This window comes from Scylla paramamosain, chromosome 31 (assembly GCF_035594125.1).
Source record: "Scylla paramamosain isolate STU-SP2022 chromosome 31, ASM3559412v1, whole genome shotgun sequence".
In the NCBI taxonomy this organism is placed as follows: Eukaryota; Metazoa; Arthropoda; class Malacostraca; order Decapoda; family Portunidae; genus Scylla; species Scylla paramamosain.
In genome coordinates, this window is record NC_087181.1 from 3,285,001 (window position 1) to 3,312,500 (window position 27,500).

General features: G+C 44.9%; 1 protein-coding gene across 41 annotated transcripts in view; it reads left to right on the top strand.

Annotated features, from left to right (window-relative positions):
- Positions 1-27,500, top strand: part of LOC135116375 (CUGBP Elav-like family member 4) — a 157,285-nt gene that overhangs the window by 56,137 nt on the left and 73,648 nt on the right. For 10 of the 41 annotated variants that reach the window (XM_064033784.1, XM_064033770.1, XM_064033780.1 and 7 more), the window contains exon 2: positions 1,902-2,030. The exons of 4 other annotated variants lie outside the window; for them this stretch is intronic. In XM_064033784.1, the coding sequence (XP_063889854.1) occupies positions 1,925-2,030 (106 nt within the window). In that variant the 5' untranslated portion in view covers positions 1,902-1,924. Of the gene's footprint in view, positions 1-1,590; positions 2,031-27,500 lie in introns of those variants that run through there. 27 more of the 41 variants (XM_064033781.1, XM_064033765.1, XM_064033764.1 and 24 more) reach the window with 19 other exon arrangements.

The following is a 27,500-nucleotide window of genomic DNA, read 5'->3' on the forward strand; positions in this document are numbered from 1 at the left end:
ATATATATATATATATATATATATATAAAACCGATGTTGAGAGCCAAGCAAAGGCGCGGATGGGGCGGGGCGTTGCTCACGCCCCGCCCCACCCCGCCTGGCCCCGCCCCACTCAACCTGCCTTCTCCACACATCCCAGTCACTGCCTCAGCACATCATTGCAGTAATTTGCTGATGCAAAACAATAACTAAAGCTTTGTTACAAATGATAATAGTAATGATGAGTAATTACGATCCTGCTGCCAATAATGATAATGGTGACAATTATCATAGTTGTTGTTACTGATGAAGTATTACAGTAGCGGGCGGGGACTTAGCCCGTGCCGAGGCGTGGGAGCCTCGGCCAGCAGCAGGGCACCACAGGGCGTGCTGGCGCTGTGCCCCGCCACAGCCTGGCCCGGGAGGAGCACCAATGACTGAATAATTTGTCATCAGCCGCGGCTGTGATGAATTAAAGTCATTGCTGCCTTGCCCCGCCCTCCCTTTGGGCCAGGTTGGGGCAGGGTGTCACGTGCGGCATCAGTCCCCGTGGTGACCCCCGCTGCTGGCCGCTGGGCCTCCTGGCCCCCCTGTGAGATCCCAACCGTTCCTTGTAACGCAAAATCGTAACAACAACAATAAGTTATGATAACATGACTACATTATTAAAATTATACATCCATTACTGACAATTAACTAACGAGAAGGACTTGAATGCCAAGGTTGCGGCACTCTCTCTCTCTCTCTCTCTCTCTCTCTCTCTCTCTCTCTCTCTCTCTCTCTCTCTCTCTCTCTCTCTCTCTCTCTCTCTCTCTCTCTCTCTCTCTCTCTCTCTCTCTCTCTCGCTAGCTAGCTAGCTAGCTAGCTAGAGCTCTCTGCTTTTTTGTAGCCCTTACCCAGATATATATATATATATATATATATATATATATATATATATATATATATATATATATATATATATATATATATATATATATATATATATATATATATATATATATATATATATATATATATTAAATACATGCGCATACACCTTAGCACCTTAGCATGTTCACACACACACACACACACACACACACACACACACACACACACACACACACACACTGAGGCGTAGTAGAAGTGTCCCGCGGCTGCTTGGGGCTCCCCCCCTCCCCCAGGCTCACCCCCTCCCGGCCCCCACCCATTTTTGTGGCACCCTCACCCTCTCACGTGTTCACTCCGTTCACTCCCAAACTTACGCCCCACGTTTTTTGTTCTGGACGTGATTGGCATTTTATATTTTGACTCTTCTTTTTACCCCGAAGAGTTGTTGCTGTTCCTCCACGGAGCTCATTTTTGTCCAAACCTCATGTTTTGTTTTTAGCGATTCACTGTTTTGGATCATAGATGTGATTTTTCTGAACTTGGAATACAGACGTTTTATCCTCGCAGTCTGACCTCCGCATTCACACAGATTACCCAAGAAATTTGCTTAAAAAAAAAAAAAAAGCAGAAAGTTGTAAGAAATTTTTCTAACTAGCTTTGAGTCAGTTTTGTCTTTCTGGGTGAATCTCGTGTGTCGCCCCAACACTCAAAAAGAGCTGCTATATCCTCTTCTCCGCGTCACTACCACCACGTTACAGAAATTTGGTAATTTGATGTAGTTTTAACTGATTATGAAATCGATTTTCAAGGAACCTGAGTCTAGAATAGCCCCGCGGCGTCCTGGTGACGAGTGCAACACTTGACGAAGGTGCTGACGAGGGCGGTCATGCGGCCGATGGTTCCCTCTCATCCAGTAATTGTGTTCACTTTCCTAACATAGACCAACCTCGAGCTGGAGCCGGACAGGCAAAACAATAAATATAATACATAACATGCAATGCCACAGCGCCTGAAGAAGGACTACAACAGAGTTCCTCTCGTCATTTCAGAGGACAGGAAACTGTTCGTGGGCATGCTAAGTAAACAACAGACAGAAGAGGATGTACGGCAGCTCTTCCAACCCTACGGGAACATTGAGGAATGCACCATACTGAGGGGGCCGGATGGCGCCAGTAAAGGTAGGAAGCAGCACGATCAACCAGCATAAAAAAAAAAAAAGACGGAACAGAGGAGGAGAAGGAGAGTTGACGCCAGCTGGCAGGATGGCCATGCAGGAGGGCTGGAGGAGGGAGGCAGCGGGAAAGGGACAGCAACAGTGAGGAAAGACTCAGTCTCTGGGGATTGAGAGCCAACATGAGGCCGTCTTGAACACTGCCTGCCGGAGGACGGCGGCACACTGACGGGTGGGACAGAGGCTGAGACAAGCCCAGGAGGACGAGGGAGGAAGTCAGATGGGAGACGAGCCGCCCGTAACCCGAGGCCGCACTCTTCATGTCTGCTTTGCATGCTATCCTAGTCGACCCTTGCTTGTTGACCCACACTGTCGCTGGTCCCTGCCGGGTCCCCCTGGCCCACGCCACCCCACCGCCACCTGCCAAGTGGAGTGTGTACTACAGTTGTTCTTGTCTGTACTATGAGCATGTCCAAAGGTCAACATTTATGTCCCTGTATTTACATAGATTTTGAGTGTTTTCAGGAGAATTAGAGGACCACCGGAGGCGCCACCAAGTGTCTGCATTCCACAAGTTTGTTATTGTTACTTTAAGTCTTAGCATTTCTCCATTACTCCTGTGTAGTAGGATTATGTACAAAAACACACGTATGTCTTGGATTCCCGGGCGAGGTGTTATGTCCGTGTCAGTCACGTTTACAAGGCATTAGGGTAGTTACCCTCATCAACAGCTGGACATGAGACACTACAACCCTTTCTGGGGCTCTTCAAGCCTCGAGTCACGTCACCGCGGCAGGACAGGACAGGCTTGCTGAGTGAGGGTGACGGGCTTGACTTGGCTTCCATCTTGTCATGGTGGCGGCGGTGAGGTGTGTGGCTTGGAAAGGTGACGAACAGCCCGGGATGAACTTTTGAGTGGCCTTCATTATTATTTCACCGAACCTTTACCTTTGAAGCCGCGCGTGTACTTATACAGGTGTCTGAGCTGGGGACAAGTGCCACTCTGCTTACATGTTCTAATTTTCACCCTTTTCTAGAACCTTATGTAATGATAAGTTAGGATTATTACGCCAGAATGTACAAATACGAAAATGAAATTTTGATACATGACCTCCGAAGTTTTGTTGAGGTGGAATAGACGGGTAGCTGACGGGAGTGAGTGGAGATATGATTGTGGGTCTTTGCTCTGCAGTGGATTCTTGGACTAAGGTTTTGTGAGCCTCAGATAGACAGGCAGATAACAAATGATTGTAGAAGGCTAGAGAAAACCTTTGTCCGCATTGAATCGCAGAGGCTTAAGTATTGTTAGTACTGAATAGAATAGAACAGACGACATAACTGAGTTGATGAGGTTGAGAGAGTCATGTGAGTGGAGAAAGCTGGAAAAGAACTTTGCTCGCAGTAAAACTGCAGACTTCCAGTTTCGTTAGCAGAGCAAAGACGACAAAAATGAGTAGATGAGGTCGAGAGGCAGGTCCGTTTTTATAAAGGAATCATACAGACTTACTATGATGACGTTTTAAGACGATTTAAAGTAACGATTGCTTTAAAACGATTTAAAACGAATGAGTGCGCGCAACAACTAAAACAACCATGAAACGTGAGTCACCTTAGTCACTTCTCAGAACCTGCCATGTGTGAGTGTGTGTATGTGTTATGTGTGTGTGTCGCCACGTCTTGTAGCAGCAATATCTGTCCATTCTTAGTTTCCGTCCTGACGCTAAAACTCAGTCAGATAGTCAATCTTTCTTGTCCACTCCATATTTTGCATCGCTCAGTTCACAAATAAGAAAACCATCGCAGTACCCTTATAGACACAAAATTCGCCTCACTTATAGGAAAACCGTGACCGTACACTGACTGTCCTCAGCTGGCATAAGGAACTATAGTAAATCCACCAGGGCATGAGTACACAGATGCCTTTTGTCCTAATACTACGTTTCGTAACTTCATTGATATATGTAAGACTCTCCAAATAATAAAAAAGTGAACTTATTATAAGAAGATATCTGTATAGTCAGCGTACACACAGCAGGCGGTTCACCACAGCTGTCCACCCCTACAAGGACATGCAGCGCCGCTCACTTAACCCAGCACTGGGAGGCGGCTAATGAGCGTCACGCTGAGCCAGAGTTGAAGGGCACAGTGATCGGCAGTGATGGGAGTTTTAAGTATTGAGGGACTCGGAATGGGTGAGTTGTGTTAATTGGTTGTCACGCACTCCTCTGAACGCCTCGATCCTGAAACGTGATTCCCTTAAATGCGATTCCCCCAGAACGTGACTCCCACTGAACGTGACTTCCCTTCAAAGCCCTTCACTTAAACGCGACTCCCGATGAACGCCACTCCGCTTAAACGCGATTCTCCTGAAACGCACCTCTCGAATTCATCCCTGTTGAACGTGACACATATGGATGCAACTCCCCGTGAACGTGACTCCCCGTGATCGTGACTCCTCGTGATCGTGACTGCCCGTGATCGCTACTCTCCTTAATAAATTACCCTCAAATGCGACTCCCCTGAACGTTGCCCCTCCTGTTCGTGACTCACCCTGAGTGTGTTGCTCCTTAGACGCAGACACCCCCCCACCAAGAACACAATATCCCTCGAGGATTCATCCCCTGATCCCCATCCTCCCCTTTACTGAGCATCTCATCCTTCCCCTCGAGAGGCGGCCGCGCTACTCCTCCCTCAGTCTGCGGAGAGGAAGTTAGGTAATATATTCACCTCATTTTATTATCAAACCAACCATCCGTTCCCGCGGCGCGCCGCCCCGTCACCGCCGTGTGGCCCTGACAAGTACCCCAGGTCCCGTCAGGTACACAAGTACAAGCAGAGCCTAAGCCTTTCCCTGATACAAGCCCGCCTTTCCTTAAGCTCCTTTTTTCATTGAAGATTAAAGTGTACATTATTTATTAGGAGTAGTGGTCGAGAAGGTTGTGATGAATAATGCGGGGCCGCCCGTTGTCAAGCCAGCGAGGCCTCGGCGTGGTGCAGCATCCGACAGGCCCTCCCTTGGGCCTGTCTCCCTTGGGCCTGCCACAGCACAGCTGGGCTGTGCTGTGCCCCAGCCAGGCCGCCCCGCCCATCCCGCTCAGCCCTTCATCCCGCCCCTCGCCCACTCCTGTCCACTAATCCCAGCTAGACCACTTTCCTCGGTACTGATCCACTTACTCACAGGTCCCGCCGTTCCGGCCCGCCAGTAGCTCACGACTCTTTGGTTGTGGGAGTTATATGACCCAGTTCGTCTCCCGCGCGTCTCGACCCAGCGAGGCGGCTCCAAAGTTTTGATTGTGAAATTAAATTTGTTTTTAACCAAACCTATGGGAATCGAAACGGCTTTGGCATGAGTTTTGAGAGACGAGCAAAATGTTACAGGTGAAGACTCCTGAGGGTTGTGGGGAACACGAGACTCCCGGCGAGGGGCGCCCGGCGGGCATTGGAGGCTGAGGCGGCGGCCCCGGGAGGGAGGCGAGACGTGTCGTGGCGCAGCTCTCAGTAAACAATGCACTCATCAGGTAGGCGCCATCGAGCGTGGAAAACGTGGAAATCAGAGACACTCGATCATCCCTTGTGGCGTTGCCTCCCGGGACGCTGCGCCGTGTGCCTCCAACGCCCTCAGCCGCCCAGAGAAATGCCTATGTAGCATAAAAGTGCAAAATTCGCGCGTTTCGTTTACGCGCGTGCTTATGACAATACATTAATCACCGAGCTAATTCCGCCAGATACTGCAAAAAGTAGGAAAACAGTGGTAAACAATGTGACAGAGTGGATGGCAGCTTGGATGAATTCAATTATCCGGCGGGCAGGACAGGTCCGCCCACCGGCCATCCGTCAGGGTGATTCATGGCCCCGCCGACCACAGTCCGCCCGCCCGCCCGCCCGCCCGCCTCACGACCCCGCCGCCTCGGGTAAATAGTGTGACGGAGCACCAAGTGTGTCCTCAGCTCGAGGCCGCGACGTGGAAATGGGAGCTGGGAGCGAGGCAGGCGGGGCAGGGAAGGCCGATGCTGGTGAGGGAGTGGTGAGGGGCGAGTGATGGGGCTGGCGGTGACGGTGAGGAGTGAGTGGTGAGGGCGAGGCTGGCAGTGATGGTGAGGAGTGAGGCTGGTAGTAATAGTGAAAGGGAAGACTGGCAAGAATAGGGAGGAGTGAGGCTGGCAGTGATGGTGACGAGTGAGACTGGAATATTGGTTAGGAGTGATTGTGGTAGTAATAGTGAGGAGTCAAACTAGCAAGAATAGTGAGGAGTGAGGCTTGAGATGATAGTGAGAAGACATACTTGAAATTATAATGAGGATAAGACTTGGAACGATAGTGAAGAGTGAAGCTGACTGGTAGTGAGGAATGGTAATGGTGAGGTGAATGGTGATGGTGAGGTGAATGGTGATGATGAAGTGAATGGTGAAAACTTCAACAATACCAAAACAAGATAGGGAGACAGCAACACAAACAATAAAAAAAAAAAAGGTCAATGTGATGTGTGAAATATGCACTGTACAGATGCCAAGAAGCAGCACTGTACGGGAAGCTGTGCGTGCGTGTGCGTGTGTGTGTGAGAGTGAGAGTGAGCGTGTGTAAGAAGGTGGTGGAGTGAGTGAGGGAGGAGGGAAGGATGGCGGAGTGTGAGGCGGCACCTTTAACACTCCGTAGCACCGCCGCCCACTCGCCACTTGCAAATGTCGCTCTAACCAGCCTGTTGACTCACCGCTTCACTGACTGACTGCTCGCCGGACTCTGATTGAGCTTGAGTGTTTATGAGTCCACCCTTCTGCCACAACCACAACCACTACCTTCCCTCACCACCACAAACACTTTTCCTCAGCAAGCGTCCCTTGAAGTTCTATCCCGGTTCTCTCCCTCTCCGTGGCCTTGAGAAAGTGAGGTGATACGTCTCATGAAGGTGACTGGACGAGCAAAGTCCCTCATGCTCTTGTTTTATGAAGGTGATTTGTCCAGGCGAGGAGATGATGATGAGAATATGGTGTGGCATCAGATTTATGGAGCATCTCGGGATCTTTCATATTCTCGACGCATAAACTGATCAAGATGAACTTTTCTTTTTTTTCAACGCGTTATGTAAAACGGCCACTTCGCGTCTTAGTATACGAGCATTACACTCGAGGAGGCGTGAGTTATGCTGCTGCTGGAAATCTTGCTCTTAAGTATCGATCACGTCAGACACACGCGGCTGAGGCAACATTACCCAAGCGTTGTCAGTCACGGCGGTAGGCATTATTCCACGTTAAAAACCTCAGGAACCGAGAAACAAGTGGCGGAGAAGCTGCAGGCCAGGGGGATTTGCTATAGTAGAGAGAGAGGAAGGGAGAATTTAGATGGAGAACCGGGGTGTAGGAACAAAGCAAAGCGCCACAAGCCTAAAGACGTATTAATCTTCTCCTGATGGGCCTTCGCCAATCACCCTCCAGAGGCCTCAAACAGCACCCAGAAGAGCGCGCGACCCGGCCTGATGAAGCCCCTAAATGCATGGGCGAGGAAGGGCATAGTGCACCTAAAGGGGATGGGCCTTAAGGCTGAGTTGTGGTGCTGGGAGGCTGATGGAGTGGGCCTTACGGGAGAGAGGGACAGGTGAGATTTTCTCTTCCCTGCTTGGTGGTGGTGGTGGTGGTGGTGGTGGTGGTGATGGTGGTGGTGGTGGTGGTGGAGCGTCAGCCGATCGTACCGTAGCGTGTCGTATCGAGGTCGTACATGTACAGGTCGTCCCGCACACACCACCACCATTGACTTGTACACGGCCACACTCACCACCACACCGCCACTACTGCCACTCTCTCCCCCACCCCCCCATCCCAGCCACTCGCCACCCCCATCATCCCAAACACCGACAGATTGCCTGCGAATGTTCGTGTTTTTTGCTCACTCGTGTTAACGCAAAAATATTAACCTGCAGTATATTCGTGCCCGGATACGCGCTGCTCCAATTCCTTGATTAAATCCGGGACGGTCAAGCCACTGAGGCCGCGGATGACTGGCCGGATGAGAGTTCGGATACGGGGCTCGGATGTGGATGCGGGTTCGGATGAGTGGGTGTAAGCAGACTTGGCAACCCCGAACACCCTGCATCAGCGATCTATTACCGTGATGGCGAACACTTCAGGCGATTACAGTTTTCAATGCTTTACTCATCAGCATTATGGGTGACATTGCACAGCTTAGGATAATTCAGCACACCCCAATAACCCCCGCTGCCCTGCCTTCCTTCCCCCTGCCGCCCCTGCTTCCCTCTCGGCAGGTCCTCCATCTTATTGGGACATTCTCAGTCCGGATGATTACCTCGCCGTCCATGTTCACCTTTTTATGAGGGAAAACTTTGACGCTAAGGAAGTTTATTGCTCTCAGCCTCCGCTCCACTTTATCCTTATAGATTTTATCACCTCAACCAAACTCCTCTTTTTTATCGTATGCATCTATTATTCAGGGACCTAGGTGTGTTTATTGGTAGGGGCTTTCGTTAATTCATTAGTGTAAGTGAGAGCAATTTTTGTAGAGATACGAGGGTGAAATCTAAGGGACGGTTGAGAAATGTGGCTTCCTACGGCCTCTCAATAGCTCTTAAGAAGACTGTAAGTAATAGGAAAGTTGTCATAAATTAAGTTTCGTCGCCCTTGAACATGATTAGATGGTGTCAGATTCTGTAGTAGTGGTGGTGGTGGTGGTTAGTGGTGGTGGTTGTCGTAGTAGAGGTAGTAGTGATAGCGATAGGAATTGTTCTTGTAATATTAGTTTTCTTCTTATTTCGTTTTCCTGAAGTTTTTTTTTTTTTTTTTGTGGGTGTCTTCTAATATTTGCTTGTTGCGTCTCGTCGTTCCTGGAGACGACATACTTTTCTTCTTTCCCCTCAAAGTTTATAATCACCGATGAGTGTTGGAAAGGAGGATGTCACACACACACACACACACACACACACACACACACACACACACACACACACACACACACACACACACACACACACACACACACACACTGCAGATAGAAAAGAGGAAAGCCTCGAAGTTTTTACTAAAGTCAAACACAGTGTAGTGAACTCTTTCCTGAAATCACCCGCTGAGCCTCTCGGCAGCGGCCCTCTGAGGCGTGTTGCCCTCGCCTCCTCCCCACTCCCCTCCTCACCTCTTCCCCATCCTCCTCTCTCCTCATCCCCTCACAACCTCCCTCGGCCGCCTACCCCCCTGCCACCGGGAACATGCCATCTTCCTGGGTCGGTAAAGTAACACTGCCTATACTCCGTCTGTGGACCTTGTTGTTATAAAGGTTTCCATTAGAGTTCTGTGCACTTCTGAGCTGTCTGTCACGCTGCGCTCAGGAGTCTGAGTCATAAGAGATAAGACTCTTTTCATTGACTACGTACACATTACTTTTGGCCTCATCCGTGTTATATAGTTCATTGTCTATACTAAAAAGACAATGCAGCGAAGTAAACTCAGAATACCACTGCCCACACGTGTATGCTCCAGCGCCTCATACTTCCTGGCAGAAGTTGTGGTAACCCTCAGCTGTAATACACTCACGAGAGAAGCGATTCTGATATTAATAGTGACGCGCCATGTTTCTGCTCGACTTGATGAATGCCGTGGTGTGTGGGAGGCAGCGCTGCTCGCCCGTCACCACGCCGCCTTCCCTCCCTCGTGCTGCAAGGCTGAGGACGAGGGGCGCCTGGTGTATGGTGTGTGGCGGGGTGTGCGGAGGCTTCGCGGCGGCGTGCGGTTATTTGCAAGGTTTATGGCAATGTTGAGGCAGTCAGGTGACGATTACTTGAATCCTTTATGTAAATGTCTAGCGTGTGATTTATCAGGGGCCATTACCTCGCCGGGCGCGCAGCAGCAAGTCCTGTGTCAGCCGCAGCAAAACAGAACAAAAAAAGTAAATAATCCACAAAAGCAGTTACCCAAAACAAATGTTTGGAAAACTCGTTTCCGATAATTGCATAGGAAAATCTTGACAAGGTTTGCGTTGCCCTAATTTGGACATTACTGCCTCGGAATTATAGTAATATATTATCTAAATTTTGTCCTTGACGTTAACGGTCTTCTAACCTACGAGTATGACTGCTTCTTGAAAATGGCGAGGTTTATGGAGTAAAGTTCCGGCGGGAGGCGAGGCAGGCCGCCCCCCACCCTGCCTTCCTGCCTTCCTGCCGCCCTGCCTGCCTGCCAGCCTCCCCTGCGCCGCGCCTCCCTCAACAGCGCCGCTCCCCGCCAACCTAATTATAAAAGGCGAAACGGAAAGCTTTATTTTTCGCCCTTGTGGCTCCAGCTGGGGCGGTACTGGCCGGGCCGCCGTAAAGGGACAGTTAATTACTTGTCTCTCAGTTAATGACTCGCTTTACATGGCTCGCACCTCCATAACACACACTTACACCATCGCCCAGATACGCACCCTCGCGGCCCCGCTGCTATTAAAGCTAGATTTATAAGTACGTGCGTCTGGTGCCGCTAAATGAATGCCTCGACACCCCAAGAAAGTACAGAAGACGGTCAGTGAACCCGCAAACGTACCCAAGACTGCTTAGGACCCGGCCAGTGGGGACTCGTGTTGGGCAGAGCGCAGATTGAGTGAACATCCGAGACATATGAACGATTAGGGGTCAAGAAATCACACCTCGCCTGAAAGTTTCCTTGGAGTTAAGAATACGAGGGAAAAAACACAGATCCAGTTTCTCGAGTCGTCCCGTCATATTCTGAGAGAAATTACGTGAACATAAGAACGATCAGAGGTCATGAAATCACTTTCCCTCCTCTGAAACTCGAGTTAGGACATGTGCAGTTCCAGTGGTTAAGCATAGGAGGAAAGAAGCCCAGATCCAATTTCTTGAGTCATCCCGTCACATTGGGAGAAATTAAGTGAACATCAGAGATAGCATATCTATTAGAGATCAAGAAATCACCTTCCCTTTCTTGAAACTCAACCCAGAGCATGTGCTGTTCCAATGGAGGTTAAAAATACGAGGAAAGAGCTTAATATTCAGTTTTTCCAGTCATCCCGTCACGCTCTGGGAGAAATTAAGCGAGAGTAAACACGATGGGCGATTAGGGGTGTAGAAAATTCACATTCCCTCCCCTGAAACTCGAACTAGGACATGGACAGTTCCAATGGCGGTTGAAATACGAAGAAAGAAGGCAATATCCAGTTTCTCGAGTCATTCCGTCACACTCTGGGAGAAATTAAGCGAGGGCAAACACGATGGGCGACGAGACCGCAGCAATGGGGCGGAGAGGCGGCACGCTGGACCTGGAGGAGGCAGCCTGTTTTTCTGGGAGACGCCCCTGTTTACCCAAGAGCCTCCTGCCTTCCAGCCACCCGCCCCTAACCTAACCTAACCTAACCTCGCCGATTCTTCTCCTGCTTTGTTTCACTTATATTTTCTTGCCCCTTGAGAAAACCAGCCGATGTTGTGATGTGTTAGTGGCCAGGCGGGGGAGTTTTCGCGTCATTCTCTCTCTCTCTCTCTCTCTCTCTCTCTCTCTCTCTCTCTCTCTCTCTCTCTCTCTCTCTCTCTCTCTCTCTCTCTCTCTCTCTCTCTCTCTCTCTCTCTCTCTCTCTCTCTCTCTCTTTATTTCTTCCCCTCCATTTACAGTCGGGAAATCTTGCTGTTTTCACTCCATCTCTCTCTTTTTCTCTTTTCTTACCTTCCTTTCCTTCTCTATCTCTTCTTGTTCTATTCCATTCTTTCTCCTTTTCCATGTCTTCCTTTTCATTCTCTCTGTACACTTTTTTTTTCTCTCTCCTTTCTCTCTAGTTTCCTTCATTCTCTCTCTCTCTCTCTCTCTCTCTCTCTCTCTCTCTCTCTCTCTCTCTCTCTCTCTCTCTCTCTCTCTCTCTCTCTCTCTCTCTCTCTCTCTCTCTCTCTCTCTCTCTCTCTCTCTCTCTCTCTCCCCGTCTCACGCACTCCAGCTGGCGATATTCATTTGTTTGTTCGTCTCTTCGCTTGGTGCGTAAGATGTGATGTTTTGTTTCCATTATGTAACCATATAGATTCAAATATCGACCCCGCGAGTCTGTGGTACGAGGCTGTGATCAAACACTTCGCTGGCTGACTGGACGGGAGGCGAGGGCTGTTCGTTTGCATCTCCCTTCCTCCCTTTACCTTCCTTCACCTTCACTGTCTTCCTCTACCTTCTCTCCTTTCGTTTTCTTCCCTTTATTTTGGTTGTCATTTTGATTTTTTGTTTTGTTTTTAGTCTTAGTTCTTCATATTAATATTTTTTGCTCTTGTTTTCTTTTCCCCTTCTTTTCTAAGTTTATGTTCTTTTCCTTCGTTCTCTCAAATTATTCGTATTATATTTTTTTTCATCTTTCTTTTCTTTTCTATTCCTGTCCTTCCCTTTATGTTCTCTTTCCTTCGTTCTCTCAGATTATTCCTATTATAGTTCTTTTTGTTCATATTTCTGTTCTTCTATGCCTCTCCTTTTCTCCGCATTATTCTGGTTTTCCTTCTAATTCTACAGTTCTTCCTTAACGTTTCTTTATTTTATTTTCTATTCGTTCTCTCACATTATTTTTATTTCGTATTTTAATTCCAGCTATTTTTGTCCATTTTGTCCATTTTTCTACTCTTCCTATTCTGTTCTTCCCTCTACTTTCTCTTCCTCCGTTTCTTTGCTTTATTATCATTCTTATCCCAATTCTAATTCTTCCTGTTCATCTCTCTGCTCTTCTCTTCTTTTCTGTCGTCTCCTCTCTTCTCTCTCTTCACCTACTTCCAGTTCTCCTCTGCATGTGTTTTCTTCCATTCTTCTTTCTCCTCCCATCTCTTTTTCTTCCCTTCCATCTGCCACTTTACCTTTTACTCTTTGCTTCCTCCTCCTGTCATCCTCCTGTCTTTCCCTCTCCCTCTTCATTCCATTCTCATCCACTTTCGTCCTGTTCTCCTCCTGTGTGTCTTTCTTCGTCTTTTTCACTTATTCCTCCTCCTCCTCCTCCTCCCCCAGCCCTCTTTCTCAGTGTCTCTCTCCTCCTCTCCCCCTCCTGTCTCATTCTTCCTTTTCCCTACGTCTCTCCCTCTTCCCGCTCCTATTCCAACAAATCTTTTTCATCTCATTCTTCTTCTCTATCATTCTATTTCAGTCTCCCTTCCTGCTTCTCTGTCTCTCCTTCATCCCCCATCCTTCCTATCACCCCTCCTCCCGTCTTATATCCTCACATCCTCATCCTGTCTCAAAGTCTCATTCTCCCTGTCTGCCTCCTCTCTCCCTCCTCTCGTCACTCCCCCTCCTCTTCGTCTCAAAACCTCATTCTCCTCTGTCTGTCTCTCTCCCTCGCTTCACCACTCCTCCTCCTCCTCCTCCTCCCCCACACTGAGGCACGCCCATACGCCTCATGTTGACTTATAATTACTATGGAGAGGATCCCCTAAATACCTGTGCCTCCAATCCCTTTCCAACACCCTACAAAAGCTATTTTCCTAATGGATCTCTCTCGTCCACCGCCACCGTCCTCGCCTCGCCTCGGCTCGCCTCGCCTCACCTCGCCTCGCTCACCCTCAGATCTCCACTGGCCGGCCCCTCGCTCCTCACTCACTGATTGCCATACTCTCTTCACACTTCACGCCTCACCTTTCTCCAAGTCCTCGTAGTATTAATAGGTTTCCTCGGTATATAATTATTGTTTTCCGATAGCGTGTTTTTCTTTCTGTATTTCTCGCTTTCTTTTTTTTTCGCTGTTTCTCTCTCTTTCTGGGTGGTTGGTGTTGCGTCCACGGCTAAATGTTTGGTGCATCCTGGATTGGAGTGTATCGGAAAGGTGTTAATTTTCGTTTTCGTGGTGTTTGTGTTTATCGAGATATCCACTAATCACTCAAAGTCCGATTATATCCGCGAGGGAGGGAGGGAGGCAGGGAAGGCGAGCTAGAGACATTTGGTTTGAGCGAGACTACCACAGTACTGGCGGGAAAACAGCATAATGATACTGGCCGGAATGTTGCAGCGGTGCGAGGTGTTGGTGGCAAGGCTGAGGGACCCACCAGGCGACAGGGAATAGATAAACTTGTGCACTATGCGGGAGTTAAAAATTAGGACAATGGAAAGAGTGCGAACAATCAATGTGTACTGAGGCCAGGAAGGGAATTGTGATCTGGAGCCGCTAGGAGGCCGCGAGGGGCGAGGGGCAGGAGAGGAGGCCTGACTGGGAGAAGGGAGAGGAAGGGATGGAGAGAGGGAGGAAGCAGCATCTGATTCTCGAGCGAAATCCCAACACGAAATTGTCAATTAAATCCTTATGAGTGAGGAGCAGCTCCCTCCTGGGTGGTTCTGGCCCATCTAAATTGCATGTGTTTGGACGCTGGCTCGGGGCCCGCCAGGTCGTGGCTGTGCCAGAATAGGCGGGCGGCAGACGTGGATAATAGATAGCGAAACAGACAAGAGGTAATAGTTTGAGAGTGAAATTGCATTAGAGGAGAAAACAAACACTATTTTAAGTCAGCCACGCCGCGCACCTGATGAAAAGGAAGGAAAACCGCAAATGGTGGTGGTGGACGGAATGCAAAGGTGGCAGGAGCGTCCAGGCAGTGCGAGCCACGCACGAGGCGGCAAAATATGCGCTGATGAGATTGACCCCGTGTTGACACTTGTGGCGGCAACAGGAATACTTGGGCGAGACACAAATGCAGGCACGCGGTGAAATCAGTGAAACATTATAGCCAGCGCCAACACACACACACACACACACACACACACACACACACACACACACACACACACACACACACACACACACACACACACACACACACACACACACACACATGGAGGGAATCAAGGCGTAGCATCAGGTGTCACATAAATAAGATGCCGCCCATGGGAACTTAGGATAGGGTTCACCGGTAACTATTTTGACCTCCGCCGCGCCACAAAAAGGAGGCGGGGAGAGGGGAGAGGAAGACTGAAGCTTCACCTGTTTTCTCCGAGTACACCTGTTTCCACCTCTCGTACCTGGCGTCCCGGGGGTTGCGCGGCCCCCGATAATCTTTTCTCCATGAGCAAACCTTTTCAGGAATTCGTGAGGCAAATAAAAGTCGTGTGTGCGTGCGCGTGTGTGTATGTGAGAGAGAGAGAGAGAGAGAGAGAGAGAGAGAGAGAGAGAGAGAGAGAGAGAGAGAGAGAGAGAGAGAGAGAGAGAGAGGAACACAATAGAAGGATAAATTGTAGTTAAGATTTTTTATGACAAGCTATACTATATAATTCAAAGTAAGAGAGAGAGAGAGAGAGAGAGAGAGAGAGAGAGAGAGAGAGAGAGAGAGAGAGAGAGAGAGAGAGAGAGAGAGAGAGGGGGGATCATTTACCTAATCCCACGTGTACCGTAGAGTTTACTCGTAGTGAGAACAAAACAGATAAAAAAAATTAAAGAAAAAACGGGAAAAAATAGAGAAACACCAAAACCAGAGCGTCTACTGAGAAAAATCAAATTAAATCGCAGAAAAATACCAGATAATTCACTCACAAAGGTCACGGAGACATAGCATCCAAATATAGTAATCGACCTTAATGCACGTGCGAAAAAAAAAAAACGAGGGCATTATAAAGAAAACGAGAAACGGAAACGAAAAAGAATAGGGAGGAGGAGGAGGAGGAAGCCACAAGGGACGGAGGTCAAGCGAGGTCAGGTCAGGAGGAGATCAGGAGAGACCAGGAGAGCAGGTCACACTGATTACGAAAGGTCAAGCCGGGTCACGCCAGGTCACAGGCACAGGAGAAGAAACACAACACGGGCAGGCTAACAATAACACGTTGCAAAATATTCATCCTGTTTTCACCCATGTTTTCAGTGTGCTAAATTGTATTATGCCTTATTTGAGACTTCTTTTTTTTCATCTTCAGTGCTGTCCTGTGTGTGTGTGTGTGTGTGTGTGTGTGTGCGTGTTTGTGTTTGTGTTTGTGTGTGTTTTGTTTGTTACCATACCCAAACAACATTAAGTGAAAATACACACACACACACACACACACACACACACACACACACACACACACACACACACACACACACACACACACACACACACACACACACACACACATACTACTACTACTACTACTACTACTACTACTACTACTACTACTACTACTACTACTACTACCACCACTAGTACTACTATTACTATTACTACTGGTGAGGAATAAAAGAAAGGAAGTGAGAATCTATACACGAATAAAACAGTAAAACAAAAGATAAAGAAATATAGAATACAAAGAACAAAGAAAAGCTCATTATAACAATTAAGGGGACATCAATTTGCTTGGCTTAATTTATTTATAACTTTATAATTGAAACTTAAGTATTTTCATACCTTATTATACATTTTTTTTTTTTTTTTTTAGATATTTTCAACCTTGCTTTTTCATTTCATATACATTTTTTAGGTAATTTGAGTCATTTTAGCTTTTTGTGATCCTTTAATATAATACACACTACTATACAAAGCTGTCCCCCAAAAAATGCACAGAGAAAAAATATTATATTTCATCGCATCATCATATTTGTAATAGCATCGTAATTAAACTATGAATAATTAACAAAAATACTTTTAAATGTAATATTCGCTGTGAGCACTTGTGTCCTTCTCTCCCTTTTATCTTCCTGCCGGTGCGAGAGAGAGAGAGAGAGAGAGAGAGAGAGAGAGAGAGAGAGAGCGACTTACACATAAACAAACACAAAGACAAACAGACAAAGAGACAGAGAACGAGACAAACAGACAGAAGTTTAGTGTTCGGTAGAGTGTTACCAAGCAGAGAGAGAGAGAGAGAGAGAGAGAGAGAGAGAGAGAGAGAGAGAGAGAGAGAGAGAGAGAGAGAGAGACTGTAGAATGTCAGGAGGCAGATTTAAAATACAAGACATGACAAAATGCAGAATGTGTCGAGAGGAGGACGCGATAGGTAGTTTTTTTTTTTCTTTTTTTTTTTTCTTCCTTGTTTTGTACCTCCAATGCGAGCAGACGCGGAGGAAGGCGAAGGAATGGAGCAGAAGAAGCAGGAAGAGGGAGAAAGGAAAAAAATAGGAAGGAGAAGGAAGGGAGGAAGCGAAGAGGGAGAATACGATGGGAGTTAGGTGGAGGAATGAGAAAAGAAGGGAGAAGAGGGAAGAAAAGAGAAAGGGTTGACAGAATGTGAAGACAAAGAAGGGAGAAGATAAGGAAAGGCATAGGGAGAAAGGAATAACGAGACGGTGAAAGGAAGGAAGGAAGGAAGGGAGGAAGGATAAGGATGGAGGACAAATGGATAAAGTGAAGACAGTAAGAAAGATAGGAAGGAATAAGAGAGAAGAAAGAGAGAAAGGATGAATAGGAGGGAGGATACCTGAGAAGAAAGAATAAATGAGGGAGGAATAAGCAGGAGAATACGAAGACTAAGAGAAAGCGGGAAGAAAAAGGAGGAAGAGAAGGACAGATAGTGAGAAATAGAGTAACGAATAAAAGGAAAGAAGAATAAAAAAAGAAAGAGAACACGGAGCAAACAGAGAGAGAATGATTGAATAAATATAATAACTGAATGAAACAAAATGGAAATAGATATATATGCAAGACCCGCAGCAACAAAAGGAAAGGATAATTTTTTCCTCGAATGTGCAAATAGAAGAATAAGTGATTGGAGGGAGGAGGTGGATGGAGGCGGCGGGATAAAAGGGATATTGGAGGGAGCTGTGCAGAGATCAAACGAGACTCTAACGCACCAAGCCTCCATAAGCCTGAGAGCAATTGTGCAAAGCGGCCCCGAGCAAAAAATAAAAGAGTACAGCAGCGAATCGTCAAGAGAAATTAAAAGGCAATAAAAATTGCGCCATGTTGAGTATAAAGAAGATAAGTGGCGGCGTGCAAAAGAGAAAGATAAAACTCATAACCGAGGGGAATTAGAAAGAAAGGGAAAAAAATGCAAATAAATAAAGGATAACTCAAAAGTGGATACGTTAAGGATTAAAATGTTATAGAATTCTCCATGGAAAATTAAAAGTATCTTAATATAATTGTCCAAAAGAAACATGCAGTAAATCCGTAAAGAAAAAAAAGGAAAATTAGAAAATTAGTCATGAAAAGTTGATAAAACTCTGCAAGACATTGAATATAAAAATGTTACACAATTCTCCAAGGAAAATGAAAAGTATCGTAATATATTATTGAACAAAAAGTGCAATAAAGCCGCAAAGAAAAACAAAAAGGAAGTAGAAATGTGACGAAAAAATAAAAGTATAATAATAAAACGTCATTGAGAAAACTCGAGGAATAAAAAAACAAGAATACTCCGAAAAATTTAAAAATAAATTGAAAGCAATAAAAATTAACCGAAACGCAAAATATGGAGAAAAATAATAGAATTGTGAAAGATAAAAAGAAAAGCATAATTGCAAGGTAATAGATCATTTTTTTATCTAACCCAACCTAAGTAAATATTAAAAAGTAAAAAATAAATAAATAAATATAGATTCAGAACATTAAAATCAATAAACAACAGAAAGAAAATATGATGGAAAAACGAAAATCATAGGAACAAAAAAAAATAAAATAAAACAAGAAAAGAACCAAAACACACACAAATAAATAAATAAAAGCAAACTACAGCATACCAGCAAAAAAAAAAAGAATAAATAAATAATAACAAAAGAAAAATATTACACCAGACAGAAAATACACACATAATTATACGTAAAACTTAATATAAAAACAAATGAAAAAAAAAAACATACAAAAAAGAAAAAAACTACAAGTACCAATTAAACTTAATATAAAAACAAATGCAAAATATTTGTATAAAAAAAATAAAAATATATATATCAAGAATCGAAATGAGAGGAAGGGCAGAGCAGACCAAACCAAACCAGACCAGACCAGACTGAACAGAACAGGAGAGTGTAAGAAACAAGCAGAACCCGTGGACAGAACAAACATATACAGAACCCAGCAGCAGAAATACCGAGAGAAAGCGAGAGAAAGGGAAGGAAAGAATGGGAAGCAACGCCGCGGATGAAAAAAATATGGGGAGACTGGCGGATAAAAAAGAAAAGTCAAAATAAATATGGAAAATGTCAACTTGCACCCAGCCAGCGAGCAAGCGAAGAGCAGAGAGAGAGAGAGAGAGAGAGAGAGAGAGAGAGAGAGAGAGAGAGAGAGAGAGAGAGAGAGAGAAATAAGGGTGTCGAATATGAAAAGAAATACGAGCAAAGAAAGTGAGTGAGGAAGCAAATGCGTATTGATGTATAAGAGAGAGAGAGAGAGAGAGAGAGAGAGAGAGAGAGAGAGAGAGAGAGAGAGAGAGAGAGAGAGAGAGAGAGAGAGAGAGAGGGCGCAGTAGAGACTTGATCATAGCGAGAGGAGGGAAGGAAGGAAGGAGAAAGAGAGAGAGAGAGAGAGAGAGAGAGAGAGAGAGAGAGAGAGAGAGAGAGGGAGAGGGTGGGGTGGGGGAGGCAGGCAGGCAGGGGGCGGAATCGAGGGGCCGGCAGAGACCTGATCATAGAGAGAGGGAGAGGCCGTCTGGAGGATTAGATTTACCCGCCTAACAAGACTGCGGTGATCCTGAGAGCAGAGAGCAATGGCCCCGTCTGGATAAGTAACGTAATTAAAAACACACCAGATCACGGGAGACTTGCACCGCCAGAAGGGACAGGAAGGAAGGATGTGGAGGGGGGGAAGCCAACGATAGGAGAATAAAAGACTGTTTTTGACGAAGGTAGTCGACAGTGAGGTGATTAAGAATATTAGAATCGTGGAGGGGAAAGGACGTAAGGTGGAAAAGTGAGCCAAGAGGACGAGGTACGAGGAAGATAAACACTTGCATAAAAGTAGTGAAGACACTTGCAAAACGTATTGAAGACTTGTACAGAGTGATTAAGGAGGTGAAAGATATTAAAATCATAGTGAGGAGATGAGAAAAAGTGGAAAAGTGAGTGAAGAGGAAGGTACGGGGAAAATGGAAGACTTGTCCAGCATTTTTTACGAGTAGTTCACAGTAATATAGTTAAAGATATTAGAATCATAGAGACTTACGTGACTGAGGGAGAGAAAAAAAAGGACGGAAATTAGAACAAGTTGAAGATATTATGTAAGACCTGTAACCTTTTTATTTTGACGAGTGATTAAAAATAAGGTGGTTAAAAACATTAGAAGCATAACGGATCTTGGAGAGACTTAGGCGACTGAGAGGGAGAAATGAGGACAAATACAATGAAGTGAAAAGAAAGATACGAAGGTTGAAGACTTGCGTATTTTTTTTTTTTTTTTTACGAAGGTAGTTAAAAATGAAGTGGTTAGAAATATTGAAACCATTACGGATATTAGAGACTTATTGACCTACGAGGAGAAGTGAAGACAAAATAACAATAAAATAAAAGTATACGGAAATGAAGATATAAGACTTGTACAGTGGTGTTTACGAGGGTAGTTAAAAGTAATGAAAAGTATTGGAATCATGGATACTCAAACGACTCAGAGACAGAAGAAAGGACAGAAAAAAAGAAAAATAAAGAAAGGAACGAAAGAGGAAGGTATATAAGACAGGTATATTGTTTTCTACGTTAACATTGAGTTGGTTATGAACATTAAAAGCATCACGGATCACAGAGACTTACACGAATGAGGGCGAGAAGAGAAGGGGAAACACACACACACACACACACACACACACACACACACACACACACACACACACACACACACACAAAGTGAAAATGCGAGAATGATATGACTGATGTAATGTTTCAAAAAATTATGAACACGGGATCAGGGAGGACTTATGCAAGGGAAGAGGAAAAGCAGGATAAAAATAAAGGAACACGAAGAAGGGTGTGAGAAGATGAGAATAGCAATGTTTTAAGAAGCGAATTAACAATAACGTAAGAGAGAGAGAGAGAGAGAGAGAGAGAGAGAGAGAGAGAGAGAGAGAGAGAGAGAGAGAGAGAGAGCATAACGTGACAAGGGACGAGAGGAAGGGTGAAGAAAAGAAAAGAAAGGGAAATAAAGAATATATCAGTATGGTAAAGATATAAGACGTGTTTTCCCTCGCTTTTTAAGAACAGAGTTAGCAGTTAGAGTCCCACGAGGCAGAGGTAAGCCAAGACAAGGAAAGGGAGCAGAAGAATATCAGAAAAATATGTCACTGGTGAAGCAAAACGAAAGAGAGGAAGGTTGCCATTGAAAAAAAGTAAAGCATAATAAGAGTGAGGAAACGAAGAAAACCCCACGAGAGAGAAGGAACATAATTAAAAATACCAGATCAGAGAGAGAGAGAGAGAGAGAGAGAGAGAGAGAGAGTCGTGTTCGTAGTGAAGAACAAGGATAAAGGAAGGAGTGGAAATGGAAATATAACAGGAAAATAATGTAGTTTGTATTTTATTTAAAGGGAAAAAATGCTAGAAGAATTAACTTTTAGTAGCATACAAGTAAAAAAGAAAGATGGGGATGAAAATACTATATAAATGGAAGAAATATAAAACCACAATATAAAGATCAACGAGGAAAAAAGAACAGTAAATATAATCATGTTGATTATATATAGAGGAAAAAATTATTATATATCAAATGAAAGTGTGCAGAGTGAGGAATATATGTACAGAATACTATAGAAAGTCTGACAAAGTAGTAGTATAAAATAAATAACGAAATGATTTGGGTCAAATGAAAATTATTTGCGATGAAAGAGATAAAAAAAAATCTTTCGTAAGATGAAATGTTATCACACGAGAAACACACGAATGGAAACAAAACTGTGGAAAGGTAGCGCTAATATTGTCATGTGCACGAAAAATTTAAAAGTTATATCAAATGCACGGAAACAGACGAGGATAATGAACAAAGAACAGATAAGCGCTTTAGAAGAGACAATGTAATGAATATGAACAGAAAAATAAATGAGAGTGAAAGAATATATAATGATGCTATAATGAATAATACAGGAGAACAGTTAAAAAAAAAAGTGATGAAAGTTATAAAACGAGGAAAATATATCATTGGAAGATAGTAAAGGACGGGAAGGAATGAAATAAATTAAACTGCAGGTAAAATAATCAAGTGCAGATCAGGTGAACATGACGCAAGGTGGAAAGGAAAGTCTTGCAGCAAAAGAAATAGAAGGATATTGAAAAATGACGCGGTGAAAAAAAATAATAAGGATACGAAACGACGAAAAAAAAAAATGATAGAATAAATAAAGGAACTGGTAAAATAATAGCAATATGAATCAGGAGAGAATTACGAAAGGAAAGCAAAGTCTTGTCCAAAAGAAAATAATAAATGAACAATAAATGAAGCAGTGATAAGTAGAGAAAAATAATAAAGGATATGAAACATTGAAAAATAAATAAATAGATGAACATATAAAATAACTCCAATGCTTATCAGGAGGGAGTGACGAAAGAAGAAAAGGAAATTCTTGTAAAAAAAATAATAATAAATAGGAAAACTGATTAAAAAAAAATGTTGCAGGGATAAAAAAAATAAAATGAAAAAAATGAAGATACGAAGTATTAAAAATAAACAAACGACCTGGTAAAATAAATCCAATACAAATACAGGAGAGAGTGACGAAAGAAGGAAATGAAAGTCTTGTAAAAAGAATAATAAATGGAAAGATAACTAAACAAAAATACATTGACGCGACACACATTACTAAACAAGAAGGGGGGAAAAAAATGAATAAAATAAAATGCAGAAATGAGAGAGCAAGAGAGACCAATACTGAGCACATACATTCACACAATTTTTCACATTCATTCATTAGATAATTTTTTTGTTATTCATTTATTCCCTGCTCGATAATTTGACTCACACGAATGTTTATTTTATTTTTTTCAGTTGTTCAGTGAGTGAATGATAATTTCTATCATAACCTTATTATTATTATTATTTTTCATTTTTCATTGTCACAGTTTCAATGATTACTTTTCTCTCTCTCTCTCTCTCTCTCTCTCTCTCTCTCTCTCTCTCTCTCTCTCTCTCTCTCTCTCTCTCTCTCTCTCTCTCTCTCTCTCTCTCTCTCTCTCTCTCTCTCTCTCTCTCTCGTGTGTGTGGAAGTTTATTGACAAAATTTATCTTCCCCGTGTAAATATAATAATTGTTCTATTGTTATTTTATTTCCTTTATTTGCCACTTGCTGTGATGAGGTGTGTGTGTGTGTGTGTGTGTGTGTGTGTGTGTGTGTGTGTGTGTGTGTGTGTGTGTGTGTGTGTGTGTGTGTTTAAAGGTCAGATTCATTGGTCATGTAGAACGGAAGGAAAGGGAGGAGAGGTGGAGGGAGGAAAGTGACATGCTGAGAGGTCAAATCAGGTCAGAGAGAGAGAGAGAGAGAGATGGTATAGAAAGCAAAACCTTGAGAAATTAAAGACAGACCGGAAAAAAAACAAAATATAAGAAAAGTACAAAGAAATTGGTCACGAAACACACTAATACAGTACCAGAGAGAGAGAGAGAGAGAGAGAGAGAGAGAGAGAGAGAGAGAGAGAGAGAGAGAGAGGTGCTCGTTTGTATTCCAGCGGCGCAGACTTGGAAGGTTCTGATGAATCCTGATGGCCGCCAACCTGTTACGCTGCTGTTCCAAATGGTTCAGTTACGCCTCAGGTCTTTTGCTTCCTCCTGCTGATAAGATAAAGGGACTCTCTCTCTCTCTCTCTCTCTCTCTCTCTCTCTCTCTCTCTCTCTCTCTCTCTCTCTCTCTCTCTCTCTCTCTCTCTCTCTCTCTCTCTCTCTCTCTCTCTCTCTCTCTCTCTCTCTCTCTCTCTCTCTCTCTCTCCTGAGTAAATTTAACCTGCTGATGTTTTCTGTTTGTGTGTGTGTGTGTGTGTGTGTGTGTGTGTGTGTGTGTGTGTGTGTGTGTGTGTGTGTGTGTGTGTGTGTGTGTGTGTGTGTTTGTTAATTGGTGTTGGTGTGTTTTTATTTCCTTTGTTTTATTGGTTTTGTTGATTTTTTTTTGCTCTGTTGTCATTCGTTTTTGTTTTGTTTGTTTATATTTGGTTTGGTGAAGGTTTTTGAATTCTGTGTTATTTTTTTATTTACAGTTTTGATCTTTTTTTTTTGTCTTCTTTCTTGTTATTTACTTTTTCATTGCATTTCCTTTTTTTTTCATCCGGTTTAGATCTCATTTCACCGCCGGGTCGGTCAGTCTCTCTCTCTCTCTCTCTCTCTCTCTCTCTCTCTCTCTCTCTCTCTCTCTCTCTCTCTCTCTCTCTCTCTCTCTCTCTCTCTCTCTCTCTCTCTCTCTCTCTCTCTCTCTCTCTCTCTCTCTCTCTCTCTCTCTCTCCCTGACGACCTTGCTGACTTTAATCCGCTTCGCCTCATGACTCCTTCAGGAACAACTTCCAAACACCGCGAGTTATCATGCTCATAATTACGCGTCCCGGGCACCCAGGCAGCACGGGAACTAATTAAGTGCCCCTGGAGAAAATGCGTGAGCTGAAATACCACCCACGAAAAAATAAGAGGAATGAGTGCATGTTTTGGATCACCAGGGATGCGAAGAGTGATGCGTAGAGGTGGTAGAAAAACAGGCAAAATTATGGAAATACCTGAAATGAACGCAGAAGGAGAAGACTTGGTAAGGTTTATACGACCATATTCTGAAACACTTCCGCACCTCCACTACATTCAAAGGGCTCTTGTTGAAGTGACACTGGTTTTTAAAGAGTGCGTTTTTTATAATTATGGTGAGAGATTAACAAGATTTCTACGTCATTAACTGTAGAAACATTCCGGAATCCGACTAGAAACATTCCGGAATCCGACTAGATATCTCGGAAGCCTTTGAAAATAGCCGTGATGAGAGAGCAGAATGTTTCAGAAAATGGGGGAATAGATGCCGTGAAGGAAGATAAATTATGCCAGTGATGAGTGTGGGAGAAGTAGATGCAGGAGACAGTAAGATTGAAATATTTAATCTCAGGTCATCCAAAAGAAAATCCAAAGAGAAGACTTAAGGTTTATGGATACAGTTAATGAAGATAAGCTACTAAGGACTGTGAGAGAAGTAGATAGAGAGGAGAGTAAGACGAAGACAGGTGATCTCTGGCCAACCAAAGAAGAATGTACTACGTAGATAGAAAAGAAGACCTAAAGGAAGGTGTGTAGATGAAATTAAGGAAGACATGCTAATAATGATAGGTGTGAGGGAAGATGTCTTACACACATACACCACACCACACCACCACCACCACCACACCACACCACACCACACCACACCACACAACCCCGGAGCCTCGAGTTTTGTGTCCGCCTCACTTGACCTGCCTCGCCCCTTCCTGCAGACGCCCCCACTCCTCAGCCGGGGGTCATCGCACGCTAGAGGGGCGCGGGGAGAAGAGGGGCGTGATGAGTGGCTTTTTGCTGTCATTTATATCAAGGAGAATGGCCACGAGTTGAGTTATGGGTGTAAAAACCACGAGTAGCGTCGCCCCCACTGCTGAGGGACAGGGAACTGGAGGAGAGGAAGGCTTGTATTCAGAGACGCCTCACTCCCACCTCGACTATTTCCAAAGGCCACAGAGATGATCAGCCGGGTTCTCATGAGTGTTTCTCCTGTTTGTACTGTAAAAATCTTGTTACTCTCTCCCTAGAACGATGAAAACATCCTTGAAAACTCTGTCTCCAATTAGAGCCTTTTGAAAGTAGTGATGATGCGGCGTATAAGTATTTCACACTATAATCTGAAGTCAGGGGTGAGCGTTACTCGATGTTTAGGTGTCTGGAAGGATGCAAGCCGTTAGGTGAGGTTGTAGGAGAGTCACTGGGAGGGTAGATGGACGGAGCAGTGGAGTGATAGAAGTGCTTGGAGTGACAGGGAGAACAGGGAAGAAATTGGGCGAAGTAATGGGTGTTTTAGTCATTGGGGGAGTAGATGGAAGGAACATGATGATGAGAGTGGTGATTAAAAATGAGAAGTAATGGAGTATGTAGGAGTAACTGGAAGTGTAAATGAAAAAAAAAATGAAAAAACAGTGGAGGAAAGGATGGCAGTGGTAGGAAATAAGTGAAATAAAGTACTTTGGAGTCAAATGGGTAGTAAACAGACAATATATCAATGAGTGTTGGTGGAAATAAATAGGTTGGGATTACTGGGAAATCAGAACAGAACAGTAGAGTATTGAGTGTCAGTAAAAGAACAGAAGTAAAGAACTATAGTAATATGAAATCAGACAGAGAGAAAGTGGACAGACAGACAGCACAACGACGACAAGACAGGGATCAGTGACAGAAAGACTCAGGGACACAGAAAGCCTGGCGCTGTCTGTGTTGATATCAGTTATTTTCCCTCTTGTTTCACCTGACGAAGAGCCGAGCCGCTTCTCGTCTTCCGCCATGCACATTATGAGCCGCTGGCACGGTGAGGGGGACACGCTCGGCCTGTTGTTGCCAGGAGAAGCCCGCCCCTCCCCCGGCTGCCTCACACACTGGTGAGCGCTGCCCGGAGCCTCGCCTGCTGCCTGGGGCCTCTCTCCTCCTCGCCGCAACTGAGGGAGGCATGGTGTGGTGACTGGAGCCTCGTCCTGCACGGCGAGGCGGGCGAGGCGAGGCAAGAAGGGCACTGAGGGTTGTTTTGCAGGCAGCGGCTTGTGCTTAAAGATGACGAGCTTGTAACGAGGGAGACACACCACCAGAGAGAGAGAGGGAGAGAGAGAGAGAGAGAGAGAGAGAGAGAGAGAGAGAGAGAGAGAGAGAGAGCGAGCATGATAAAGGAAAGGAAATTCATGAAATATAAATACTAGTCAACGTTGCGATGAAAGTGCAATGTTTTTATTGCAACTTTCATCTTATAGTTGTGTTAAACCCTTTAACACACACACACACACACACACACACACACACACACACACACACACACACACACACACACACACACACACACACACACACACACACACACACACACACACACACACACACACACACAGAGAGAGAGAGAGAGAGAGAGAGAGAGAGAGAGAGAGAGAGAGAGAGAGAGAGAGAGAGAGAGAGAGAGAGAGGCAGTCAGGCACCACGGAATTAATCAGGGAGTGCTTGAAAAGACGAGGACTGCCGCTAACTCACTGGGCGGGGCGCGGGAATGGCCGGCCATGAACTGAGAAATGCAGACTTCTCGGCGTGATGACTCCGCCGCCCTGACTCAGCTGGATAATGACCGTGCCGCGACCCTGGCCGGCTGTCGATAATGGGGCCTGATCTACCTACTGACGAGGATGATGAGGAGTAGGACGGCCGCTGGGGACAGGAAACAGAGGGAAGGACGAGCTCAGGGACGAGAACGAAGCGGGAACAAGACTGACACTTTGGGAATTTAGCGAGAACGAAACTCAGAATATGGAGCAGAACATGAGAGGATGACAGGAAGGGAGAGAGAACAAAGGAATACTAGAGAATGTATGGAAACTAAACTAGGAAGGAACGGGATCAGAACACACGACATTAGAGAACGTAACGGGAAGGAAAAGGAACATAACACTAAGGAAACGAGAACAAAGGAATGCGGGAGAACATAGTGGGAACGATAGCAGTAAG